At 32.6% G+C, this 13462-nt stretch overlaps 1 protein-coding gene across 3 annotated transcripts in view; it reads left to right on the top strand.

Annotated features, from left to right (window-relative positions):
• LOC126823849 (protein BCL9 homolog) overlaps nucleotides 1-13462 on the top strand; it is a 123853-nt gene that overhangs the window by 56476 nt on the left and 53915 nt on the right. For 2 of the 3 annotated variants that reach the window (XM_050552877.1, XM_050552878.1), the window contains 3 exons: nucleotides 11880-11974; nucleotides 12669-12774; nucleotides 13263-13358. In XM_050552877.1, the coding sequence (XP_050408834.1) occupies nucleotides 11880-11974; nucleotides 12669-12774; nucleotides 13263-13358 (297 nt within the window). Of the gene's footprint in view, nucleotides 1-11879; nucleotides 11975-12015; nucleotides 12032-12668; nucleotides 12775-13262; nucleotides 13359-13462 lie in introns of those variants that run through there. The other variant, XM_050552879.1, reaches the window with a different exon arrangement.

The raw sequence follows: 13462 nt of genomic DNA, 5'->3' as shown, positions 1-13462 counted from the left end.
AACTCTTCTGTCTCATTCTGTACATGATGGTACAAACCTCTACTGACCATCCTATAATGATTGATCATAAATCGACAGAAAATAGTCTGATGTTGATCATTATATTCACCTGTTTCACCGTGAAATCTATTATATGTCGAAAGGATATATTATTTTATTGGCTGAACTGACAAAAACACTATGCAAACCCTTGACAGTTGAAATTCGATGAAAATTATTCTGAAATGATACTGTCTGGACAAAGTTCCCCTCATAGTACACTGCAAGTCTTAAGCCCCTCTTCATTAATCCTTTTTGTGCACATGTTTAATAAATTTCATTTAATTTATGTGATCATAGTACCAATTGTTCAAGTGATAAACTTTTAAATAACTGATTTACTTTACTAAAAGTATAAAAGCTGTAATTCGTAAACTTGTGTTATAGTGGAAACAGATTGAGATCTGTATGTATTGCAGGAAAATCGTACTATTGATTTGACATGAATTAAATTGTATTATAACATCTTTTTAAAATATTACTATAAAATTTTCACACAGCATTGTAAAATTCTTATTTGACATGAATTAAATTGTATTATAACATCTTTTTAAAATATTACTATAAAATTCACACAGCATTTTAAAGTTCTTATTGGTTTACACAGTAATTTATAGTACACACAAGTTGATGCCCTTAATGTCATATAGATTGTTTGTGTTAAAATTTGAATTAAATGTAAATAAACCTAAGCTTTAAATAACATTTAAAGGATGAAATTTGGCGAAAATATTTTTTAGGATTTTATTTTCCTCAGTTTGTATTTTCAAATGAAAATTGTTTGAAGCATATAAACCAGTAATGAACAATTAGAAGTAGAGATGTAGCATTGATAAAAAAAAAAAAAAAACATTATCGATTTACTACTTCTTATATGACAGATGCTTTTTTAAGCTGGTTTAAAAAAGAAAAAAAAAAATTTAAGCTAGGAGAGCGTGTACTATAGGCAAGGCCAAGTTAACTTAGTGCAGATGTCCAGTTTAAAGATTGGTGGAATAATTTACAAAGAATACACCCATTTATTTACTACTATTCTTTATAATTCTATTACCTGTACATGAGTTTACAATAATTATCAATCTGTTAGTCATCATATATCACCATATTTATCAATGTATATTGAGATGTTTGTTTAATGTATATTCCATAATCACACCATAGCTCTCTATAATAATGTGTACTGATGACTGATGTGTATTCTTTAACATTGATTTAGATGCAACAACCTGTATGTGTATTGGGTAGTCATTAGTGTATTAATCAATTAAAGTGCATTATACTAATTGTAGCTTGGATTAAGCTCTGAAGAATAAATGACCATCAGTAGCTTTAATAAGCAGATATATCTATTAAAAAAAAAACCTAATTAATCCACACTAATCCACTAATCACGTTGTAAATACTATCACCATGCACATATAACACGTAATTGTCTGCGATATCACCTCGGTGGAAGCGGACGTTAAATAAAACTAACTCACACATTTAATAAGCAGTGAGAAAAATCCTTGTATGGTTTAATATGAATTGTAGCAGAATATTTGTTATTGTTATATTTAGTATTCAGTGGAGTTTATTTCTTAATTTACAGTATTTGGTTGAACTGTCTAGCATGAGGGATTGTTTCATTGGCTGTATTTTTTACTATCAATCATGGTAAATTTGTGTTTGGCTGACATTTTGGGGTTAAATAGTGAGTTAAGGTTGATACATTTGCCAGGGTTGGTGAACTGATTTCTTCTCATAAACCCAGCTGTAAGATGATGTATGTTGAAGCAAAGATTAGGTGTAGGAAGGAAAGCAGAATTTAAAACAAAACACTGGGCTTCAGGTTCTCTGTAACACACCCTGATAAAATAAGATGCAACACTGATAAATATAGGATTTCTAACATTGATAGAAAACATCTGGAAAATTGTCAATTTAACGTAGAAATTGTAAAATTAGATAATGCTTTTGTTTTGCTTCTCAACCAAATTTTTTTTTGTCTGTAAAAGAAAGCAAGCATGGTTTTGCAGTGCAGTCGTTGTAGATTGAACTGATGAAAATGAGAAGAGAAAAAGTTGAAATGTTAGAATGGTAATTGAATCACGACATCTGCATTACATCACAAACTGTCTTACTGTAGACTTTTAAAAACAGTAGATTTATAGGAATTTCTGTATAATAGTTGCTACAGTTGTATAAAAAAAAATATTTTAGAAAAATCAGATCTTGGTTTAGTATTAACTATTAGATTATAAATCTCATTCTGTATTAATTCAGTTTTAGCGGTTTCCAGTACCTTACAGAGATTTATCATTTGGTATTAAATGCGTTAATGCTGCTGAACCCCATTTGAATTTTTCGATCAATATCTATTTTGTCATGACTTAATCCATGCTTAAAATGTAATCTATTTGATTATTTAACACCTGATTATGAAACCAAACAAAAATATCTCTGGTAGATAAACTTCTGGGTTGGATTAAATCCGATTAAAAGGCCTAGCTAGGAAAAGTGTCAAGTGGTTCGGATGGGACAAAAAATGGAGGTCCCATGTACACATTTTCATGCACTTAAAACGACCCTTGCTTGACAGTTGGAATTCAATGATGGGTAGGCAAAAATGCTGTGGTCTGGGCAAAATTTTGCCGATAGTACACTGCATTATGCCCGCACAAACTCGCACTATCTCTATCCCAGAAATAACTTTACCCGTCGTTTATGTCTGCTAAAAATTGCCGGCCATTAATCAGCATGAAATTTGTTCCTAAGCTCCGCCTCCCCCCCCCCATTGACAGGATTTGTTAGAATGAAATGCTGCCGATTTCTCGACAATTGTGCATCGATTCGATGCATGAGTTAAATATTAATGATCCTTGGAACATTTTCATTCGAAAACATTCGATTTGATGATTTACCGCTAACTATTTTTAGCACACAATTGTGAGTGATTCGGCTAAATACATGAAATTTCTGAAGAAACGCGAGAATGAGCCACCATCTTGGATCTTGTTGAAGCGACCGACGGAAGGATACATCACGTGACATTCAAAATGGCCAGCGAGTTAAACAAAGGGTGAACTTAACTCTGGGATTGAGATTGATGCCCGCATTCATTAGTCTGGTTGGTGCAGAAAAGTTGGACATTAAACCCCATTCTGTTTCATTTTTTTCTCACAAAAATGAATTATTCCTATATAGCTTTAGTGATTTGATTTATAATTTTGTTGGCAGTTTAAATGTTTGTGAAGAATATTAGATTATATATGTTAGAAAATGATACACCTACAAATTACAAACAACTTAACACGTTTGGCAAAAAAACAAAAACTGGTTGTGTTATTAGCTCTTACCTTAAATTAAAACGGAGGGGAAAATAGTCTGATATAGTGTTATAATTATCACAGGGATAGAAACAGTCATAGAGTACAGTTCTATATTGGTAGGGTACATGGAGTGATAACCACATACATCTGTATATATATATATAAGTATTTACAGATTTAAACAGACCTACATTTATAGAATAGGTTGATATCTCCTCCCCTTATCTTTAACAGACTTTAGCTTTGGAATCATATAAGATTTTGTCAAGCGTCTTTCTAGGTGTGGGGTGCAGGACTCCAGACCTTCCCCTGCTTGTCAAGATATTCGGTTTTTTTCTCGTACATTCGTAAACATCATCAAACAAACAAACGTGTGAAGCATTGCCACCATTTTGACCTCTCTTAATTTTAATTTTATTTTAATTCAGAGCTTTTGATTTGATAAAATTTTCTTGTAATCACCTAGACCTCACCCAAACTTGACATGGTCTCCACCCTGGACCCTCCCCTCTGCTCAGATTCTTGGACACACCTCTTCTGGTTTGAAAAATATATGTAACAATGAAAAGAGTAAATTGTTGAAAATTGTTTTTGGTTGGAAAGCTTGGTAATCTATTGAAGTTAATTTGAACTTTTTCTGCACCAGTTGGGGTAATGAATGTTTTATAAGGGAAACATTTCCACACAAATTCCAACCGCCAAATGGGTATTTCTTTTTTACATGCATGCCAATATGTACACAGGATCTTTGTCTTTTATAGCAAAATTTTCCTCATAACACACTGTATGGCGTATGCCCGTCTTCATTAGCCCAGTTGGAGCAGAATAGTAGGACGTTAAATTCACCAGCCCAATCCTGGAAACGAACATTGGACCACCAAAAGCACAATCTGAAGCAGTTTAGTCAATATTAAACTTCCAATGAAAAAATTTATCAAAATAAGCAGATTAGCGTTGACGATCTGCGTAGAAGTGTGAGGGATGTGTTTGTGGTTCAAATATTTAGATATGTTGCAAAGAAAGCCTGTAGATATAAATTATTAAGTTGAAAGCCAAAAAATTACCCAAAAAATGTTTGCTTACATTGTTTTTGTACGAACTTGTTTGGATGAAAAAAATTAAAAAAATGTTTTTCATAAACTAGATAGAATGCATGAAATAATAAAACACATTGCACTTAAAGAAGAGAGCATCTAATTTACATATAGTTATAAATAGATACATAAGATAAATAACATAATGTACGAGGACAGGTAATTAATATAATGTTCTGTAAGTTCAGTAAGTTTTGTAGGTAATAGGCTACTTAAGAACAGTTGTTACTTCAACAGATGTTAAAAAGGTATAACCAGTATAATTAAGTTTAAATCAAGAATTTATTAATTCTGAAGAGTTGGTGCTCTGAGGAAGAGAAGGAAGGTTCACTATTATGGTGTCCATCTATTGTAATCTTGCATGACAACTGCTTGTTATCACATTTTTATGTGCCTACATCGTCGTCCTGAATTTCTTGTGAACACTCTATAAGACTTAGGCTTTTTTTAAGATTTAAAAACATTTATATATGAAATAAGATATTCAGTGGTTTCTAGAGTTATTGTCCTTGTTCACTTTGTAGAGTACTATGAACACTCCAGTGATATTTTAAAGTATAAAGATTTTACTTTTATTCAATAAAAGATTCTAAGTACAACAACCTTAAGGGACCTACTGCTGTTGTGGGTGTAGGATTGGTTGCATGGCAACCCATTTTGTATGTAGGTATTTTATTTTATTATAATGATTAAACTAAAATAGATAGGGATCAACTCACCATATAGTTTGTTGTTAATAATCCCAATTTAAAAACAATCTAATCCTGTTCTCAGTAAAATTGCACAATATTTCATTAATAGATATATCTGTTTATTTCTTTTGTTTACCGTCGTATTTCCTTTTGATTTAATAAACCTTAAAAATGGATTATTGTTCTTTTTAAGACATGGAATGCTTGAAATAGAATGACAATACATCTTGCTTATCTAATTTTTAAATACCGACTTATGTATGATTAAATAAAGTATTATTGACACTAAGAGTGGGGGGGTGTGCATTTCTATTTTTGATTATTGATTGTTATTTCTATTTAATTTCATCCTCTACATATATATATTGACTGATGTTTTGAAATTGGATAAATGCTAAGATGATAGTCTGATAAATTGACATGTTTTCCACTAGTAAAATGGATCAATGTCTTAAAAAGAAGGCAATGAGAAGGAATATACAGGCTGTTTAGATCAGCAGTCCCAAATTTTATGGGGTATCTGTTGAAAAGTGTGTTGATTAAATGCCAAAAAGTTAAAAAGAACCTTGTCTCTTAAGTCGCGTTTACACTTGGTTGTGATAAGCGTTCTGTTGTCGGAATCATTCCATGCTGCGATAAATTTCAAGAAATTGTCTCAGAACCGTGGAACACTTCACAGAAAAGTTAATTTCAGTCTCTATGCAAATTACCCTGATGAAAACAATTATGGCAGGTGATTTAGTTATGTTTTAATTTTATTCAAGTTATTAAATGATATCACGCTACCAGCTCGCGGGGGGGAAAAAAGGTCAAGGTTCATTTGACACATGCGCAATAATCCGTACTGAGAACCGTTTAGGGACCAGATAGCATTTACATTACGAAAATTTAACCATGATGTACTGAGAACTGTTCCGAGACCACACCACCTCACATCATTGGTCTAAATTGGAACGGTTCTCAGTACGGAACATTTATGTTTGACCCGTTTACACTACAAAAAAAAATAACTGTTCTGCTCTAGGAACCATTCCTAGTACGCTTAAAATTTGTAATGTAAATTGGCTTTTAGTGTAAGCCTACGGTAGGCCTACATATAAGAACACTTGATAGTTGGAATTCAATGAACAGAAGGTGGAAATGTCTCTATCTTGGCAAAAATTCCTTCATAGCACACTGCATGGCAAATGCCCGTCTTCATTATCCCAGTTGGTGTCAAAAAGTAGGAAAATGAACCCCATTTAATTTCTGTCTAAGGGAATTTCAAAAATAGACCTTATATGTGATAAGTTAGAGAAATAAAAGTATTTATAAACTGTGTTTTAGGATTGTGTCATGGTATGCCATAAATTGTACATTATATTATATAATGTGTTATATTAGAAACATAGAGCACATATTCTCAGCTAAATCTGTCTAAATAAATAAACAGAGCCACATGACCTCAGTCTCGGCTGCTCACCCAATTCAATGTGTTTAAGCATCTTGGTAATTGACACCGGCAGTTAAACTGATCCGCAGCAAAAACTCTTGCCAGTGTTACACAACTAACACAATATCTTCACAGTTCATGAGAAATGTAATCCTTGTAATTCAAAAAAAAAATATCCTAATTTATATAGACAGTTGTTGTTAAACACAAACTGGCCATTTTCAATAAATAAATTGTTGTCACGTCTGGAACACTGCACATTACATATGGAATAATATATCACAAGTCTGGACACAATGTGACAAGAGCAGTAAATTTTGAATAGAATTCAAAGCTATTGGCATTGTTCCTTAGAATTTTTCAGCTTAGTTTCCCTGTTGTCATTGGTGATAGATGGAGGGCTGGCAAGGAACAGTGTTTAGTCGTTTGGATTGGGCAAAAAACAAGTTCCCAAGTAAATGCTTGCCATAAAAGAACCCTTGACAGATGGAGTTCGGTGAAGAGTAGGCAGCCATGCCGCTGTCTGGGCAAAATGCCCTTCATAGCACACTGCCCTTCATTAGAATGATTAGTGCAGAAAAGTAGGACATTCAACTCCTATTTGATTATGTGTACTTACTACTTATATATAGGAAGTGTTTCTAATATTGCATAGTTATCTGGAAATTTCATTTAATATCAACTCAAAATACAAGTGAATTGATTTATCATACATTTAAGAAAATTTGTTAAGAACTCTTTACAATATTCATCACATGCGAAATTATTGATTAACGGAACATTATTGAGGAATAAGTTGAGAATTAAATATAAGAATGGTTGTCAAACAATTATTCATGCTCCATTTCATATTCAAGAAGTTTTCTTTTAAATGAAACTTTACTTCCTTGAAGAAGGAAAAGTGTTTTCATTGATTTGCCCAGTATAAATGATAAGTTACATTAGCACTTAACATTATAATTTCTGCATAAATAAAACAACTCAAAAAAATAATTTTCTAAGATGAGTATTGAGTCAAATTTAAAGATGCATTATGTAAGAGCTAAATCTGCCTATTCCAGGTATTATTTTTGGCTCCAAATGTTGTATAAATTATCAATAAGGCATTTATTTACATGACAAGGCCATAATTGACTCTCTAGATCATCAGATTGTCATGATATTGAATAGATTAAAACACAATCACCATTTGATAATTTGACGTAAAAATGGATAATCAAGACTTTGTTTATTATCGTAGCAATGGTACTTGACATTTGAAACTATATTGTCAAAACTTCAAACACTCATGACTTTCCTCAGGAAAAAGTAATTTGATTGAAATTTTCAATATATTCATTTTTCATTATCGAAAATTCCCTCATAGCACATACTGAATGGCATATGCTGGTCTTCATTAGCCCAGTCATTGCAAAAAAGTAGAATGTTAAACTACAGACATCCTCAATTATTGATTCACAATATATGGATAGACATATATTATACGAAATGCAGGCGTAATACGGGAAAAGAAAACATTTCTCCATATTGATAATTAGAGATTATATCGTTAAAGGTGTAGTCAAAGATTACAGGGGTTTAATCCTTGGTCCAATACAGTTAAGTGACGTCAAGTGCCTGGATGACCGTATTGACTATAATGTTACATTATTTGACGTCCAAAGACCTTAATGTCGGCATAAAAAAATGCAGGACTATTGGGTTGCTTTAACTGTGAACAGTAAGAAAGCTCCAGCAGAGATGATCAAAGGCTCACTGTTCGCGTAAAAAGTAAGTGCTTTCTTTCTGCGAAATAAAATCAATTTATTTGTTGCAATAGAATCAATGGAGTTGATTAAATAAATGCTGGTATAATTATATAGTTATTTTTCTAGGACAATATTGAAATTTCATCCAGGGCCTGAAGTAATGCTTTTAGTTGTACCTGACAACACGTTAAGACATCATTGTACACACAGTGAACAATCAACTTCGGGAATAGATTTCTGCCCTGAATGTTTGCTGTATCCAAAAATTAGTATATTATTTTGCAATGCGTTTGACATCTGTCATGCACAAAAAGACTAAATAAACATTTTCAGTTGTATTGAATGGAAGTGGAATAAATGTTTCTCAAAATTCTTGAAGTATACTTAATGTTTTTGTCGATTTAAAACTTAAAATGTTAGTCAACTAGTTTAGTGCCTGTTCTCAAGTGGAGCTGTAGAATGACAGTGTAAGTTTAGTATGGTCAGACCCCTGAGGGACCTGACCATAGAGACTTTATACTAGGGCTGGCAATCGATACCAATTTTGCATATCGATGTCAGCTATCATTTCGGCAATAACGATATATCGGAAAATTTGAAGTTGAAAGAAATAACTCAATAACTGCTTTTAAGCTACTAATGTTACGATCCTCGAACTATCTTTTCTTAATGTTTGTTTCGTTCACAAATTATCTGATGGCTCGCCATCATCCACTGTAGACAATTTTCCTCGGTCGTTTAAAACGCTAAATAAATTACTATTAAAATGGACCTTGTGGGTTTTCTCCGGGTCCTCCGGGTTCCTCCCACCGCTAAAGACCCCTACGCGCAAGTGAATTATTGAAATAAACTTAAACCATGTTAGTCCTGAAATGACCTAGTTTGTGTTGAGTGGATGTTAAACCCCATTTCTCTCTCTCTCTATTAAAATGGAGTTATTTCCCCTGAACAATTAATTAATTATTTATTCATTATTGTAAGTGACTGCGAAAAGTACTGGCTCGATGGTTATACCTTAGTGCGCATGTTTTTAGTTTTAGCGTGTTTTGAATGATCTAACGGTGAATATTTGATGCCAAACATTCCTTTTAATTTTATTGAAGCTCCTTTATTTTTTATATGAATATATCCATATCGAGAATTGAATATCGATATTGATATTTTCCAATAGTTGCCGATGATTATCAGCTATATCAATATTTTTCACCACTCTTACTTTATGCTCCACATGCATTAATAATATCAACAAAAATACAGAAAAAGACAAATCTGTGGCATACAAAATGACAGACTGCAGAGGGATTGTGTCTGCCAGAGCCTGACATTGTCACCTGCCGTCTGTTTGTCTTTAGGTCGGTTGTTTCCAATTGCTCGTTGCATTCTACATGCTATAGTTATCATCTGATTGATTTGAAAATTGTACACACTGTTTCTAATCATGAAACGATTCCCGATAACTACTTTCAGAGTTTTTGCCCTTTGTCCCATTGAAAATTCTTGTGAATCCTCAGGAGGATAAGGTTATTATCAATCAGATTATCGGGACCTGTTTTTTTTTTTATCTTAGCACAAGGAAGAACTAAATTTTAATTATTTCTAATAATTACTTCATTCATTAGTTGTTGCCCTTGATTTAGTGTCTTATAAGTGCACCAATTACCTACTAAAGAACAAAGGGGTTGGGATGACTCGTGAGTATTGCACATAGAGCTCTAGCTTGGTGATCCCCCCTGGTGTGAGCTTATGTGACTTGGAGGTAGGGACACCTTCTCAACCCTGTGGTTTTACTCTGGGTACTCCAGTTTCCTCCCACAAGAAAGATCCCAGGGCATGGGTGAATATACTTAAATAATATTTTTCTTGGATAAATCACCCTCGGTGGAAGTGGACATTAAACCCCACGAAAAACAGCAACATTTATGGATTGCTTGAATGGTTTATGTTTTATTTAATGTTAACCTACCTCTAAAATATGTATATGTTGTCATAACAGAATTTATTTTGGGTAACACCTTGTTTGAGTGTGAGGAGAGTGGGTCAAATTCAATTGATTGTTTTCAAGCAAGTAATGGTTGTTCTATTTCTTGTATTGTTCCTATTTATATATAGATGTACCAGATGTAAACAAAATATTCACATGACTTGTCTTAAAACATTCATAATAACTGACAACAGGTGGTCACGTTTGTTACATCGTTTTTATTCTTTCATATTAAACATTTAATATTAAATAATAACTGATATGAATTATGCATCGGGTTATATTTTGAAAGGAGATAGTCAGATTTAGTGTGGTTTATGATAAACATTGACTTTTGTTGTCACCTTGGTTTCGGGGAAAGCAGGGGATTATTGAAGCAGGTTTGTCTGTCACACTTTTTGGAAGACAATAACTCTGCTTCTAATTGAGGTAGGATGTTCAACCTGGGTGTAAATGTTCTTTAGGTGTATGTCGTGGCTAAGTTCATTCGTATGCATTTCTTCTTATTGCTTCTTAAGACAAGCAGAGATAAGCAATCTGATTTGCCAATGCTTTGGGACATGATAACTCTGCTTCTAATTCAGGTAGAATGTTCAAACTTGTTGTAGACAAAGCAACTATCCATCTGTCTGTCACACTTTTTGGAAGAAAATAATACTGATTCTGATTCAGGTAGAATGTTCAAACTTCGTGTAGATGTTCATTGGGTGACTACCTTGACGGTGTTCAGTAATGAGCCACCATCTTACTTATTGCAAAGGTTTTAGGACTAGTTCATTTTGTAGGACTTTCTAGAGAGCACTGTTGAGTGCCTCTTGAAATGATCATTTAAATTTAGAGATAATGTGTATATGTTTATTCGTGAACTGTGAAATATCCCTCATAGTTTAAATTTATTTTATAATCATTCACAGATACATGTTTATCAGATGTCTTAATAAAAAAAACCACATCTTTGAAATAAACCTCTCATCAGTGGTAAATAGAGAAATGATTTTGATGATGATAGTCTTCATTAATGTTTATTTCAAAATATTTTAGTTTTGATTCTTGAACTAGAAAGGGCCCTATATCTTTGAACAGGCTTTCAATATCAATATAATGATAAGGCAGGATATGGGTAGTTATGGTTGTTGTACATATGGCAGGGTATGGGTATTGATGGGTGTCATACATGAGGCAGTGTAGTGATGGCTGGTGATTGAGCCAGGATATGCTTGCTCTTTCCTGTATACCAATGCCTCAATTCAGGAGTTTATATAGTTAAGAATTTTAGAATAAATAATATGATTTTAGTCAGGAACTATTGAAGAAGTGGTCTACCTGATATTTTGAATTTTGTGCCAGAAATATATTAATGCCATTGGTCTTAATAAAAACACACAAAAAGACAAATATGTGCTTGATAAAGTGACAGGCATTTAGCTGGTCTCCAGCAGCATTTTGCTGGTAATTTCAGTGTGATAAAACCAGTATTTAGCTGTTAACTTCAGTGTGATAACTTGATAGTGATAACCATGGTAACTTTAGTGTGATGGACACCTGTATTTAGTATAATTGTATTCATTTTTCTATATTTCAGCATATAGAAGATTGTTTACTAGAAGATGATAGTATTGTATATAAAGATATAATAACCAGGTTATTACGATTTCTACACAGTAGAACAGATATTGTGTAAGTATTAATTATCTTATAGTTATTATGATATCTACACAGTAGAACAGATATTGTGTAAGGATTATCTTGGAGTTATAACGATTTTTACACAGTAGAACAGATATGTAAGTATTAATTGTCTTAGAGTTATTACGATATCTACACAGTAGAACAGATATTTTGTAAGGATTAATTATCTTATAGTGGGCCAAGTAGTAATGGCTGGTGTTTTAACATCTGCTTTCCCAATAGTGATATTTCTGAACCTTGCAATTCCATTTTAAAGTATATTAGGTTTGTTTGAAATGTTACTAATAGAAGCTCTGTGCCCTCTGGATAGTTTTCTTCTGATTGGATCATCATGAATCAAGGTTAAAGACAAAACATGTTCATTTTTGATAAATTGTTTCAATGGCATTTAGTAATGTCCATTGCTTGATAAAGACTAGAGAAGACTAGTCCAAACATCATCCAGTAATAAGCAGCAATTGTATTCCATAGAATTGTGACCTGTATATTTCTGCAGGCTAGGACCTCTCTATAAAATAAGGCAAATAAATTTCACCAAACCAATAAGGTGGCAGCTTGGTGGTCTCCCGAAAAATATGCCACTCACCCACTGTCCTCAACAATGCAGGTGTAATTAAGGTGCTTTGTAGTTTTATATTAAATTGATTGTTTATCGAAATTGGAATTTATTATATTTTTTCAGTATTGATAATTATGAATTACATCTGACAGAATTTGTTAGTGGCAAAGATATCAATCAAAATCTACTTAAATCAGGAAATATTAAACAAAGTACTCCTGAAGAAAAGGTAAGCAGATGATGATGATAATAATAATGGCACTTTCATTATCTATAAGAAATTGGAACAAAGATAAAATAGCCATATTCTTTTTAAAAAAAATATCTTGCTACGGCCACATCAGTTTGAACTTCTATTAAAATTTTGTATCCTATTTCTTCCGGGGAAAAAATTAATTTAGAAACCAAAAATACTTGACTGCTGACTTTCAAAAACTTTTTTTTCCATATCTTCATGTTTTATCATTATAAATAAAACATCGGCCATGAGAGTCGAGTGGCTATATATTTATCAAGAACCTTAAAAACTGAAAATTAATTTGCCTTGGCCGAATTTCATGGAAACGAAATACTTTGAAAACTGACCGTCTAGCAATTTTTGAAGTTGAAGCCTTGGTGAATACAAAAATTATCATTGATAATAAAAAACAGAGCTTTTTTTTGTATGATATCTAAACTAAGTCATTGCTGAACTCTATATGTTTTTGTTTTTGACAGCTATTGCTTCTAAAATCATTAATAGATGAAACTCTTAGCCAGAAGGCTGAGGAGTTAGATGATTTCTTAAATGATAACTTCAGCCCTGATGATCTGGTAAGTTAAACTTTGAAGTATAGATTATCCAGCCATTTATGGACAAATATCGCTGATTTATGTGAGCTTTAGGATACACGTTTTTCTTATAGGTTTAGGGAACA

The sequence above is a fragment of the Patella vulgata genome, chromosome 6, assembly GCF_932274485.2.
Source record: "Patella vulgata chromosome 6, xgPatVulg1.2, whole genome shotgun sequence".
NCBI lineage: Eukaryota > Metazoa > Mollusca > Gastropoda > Patellidae > Patella > Patella vulgata.
Note: the sequence above shows the minus strand (reverse complement) of the source record. Positions and strands in the feature narration are given on the sequence as shown.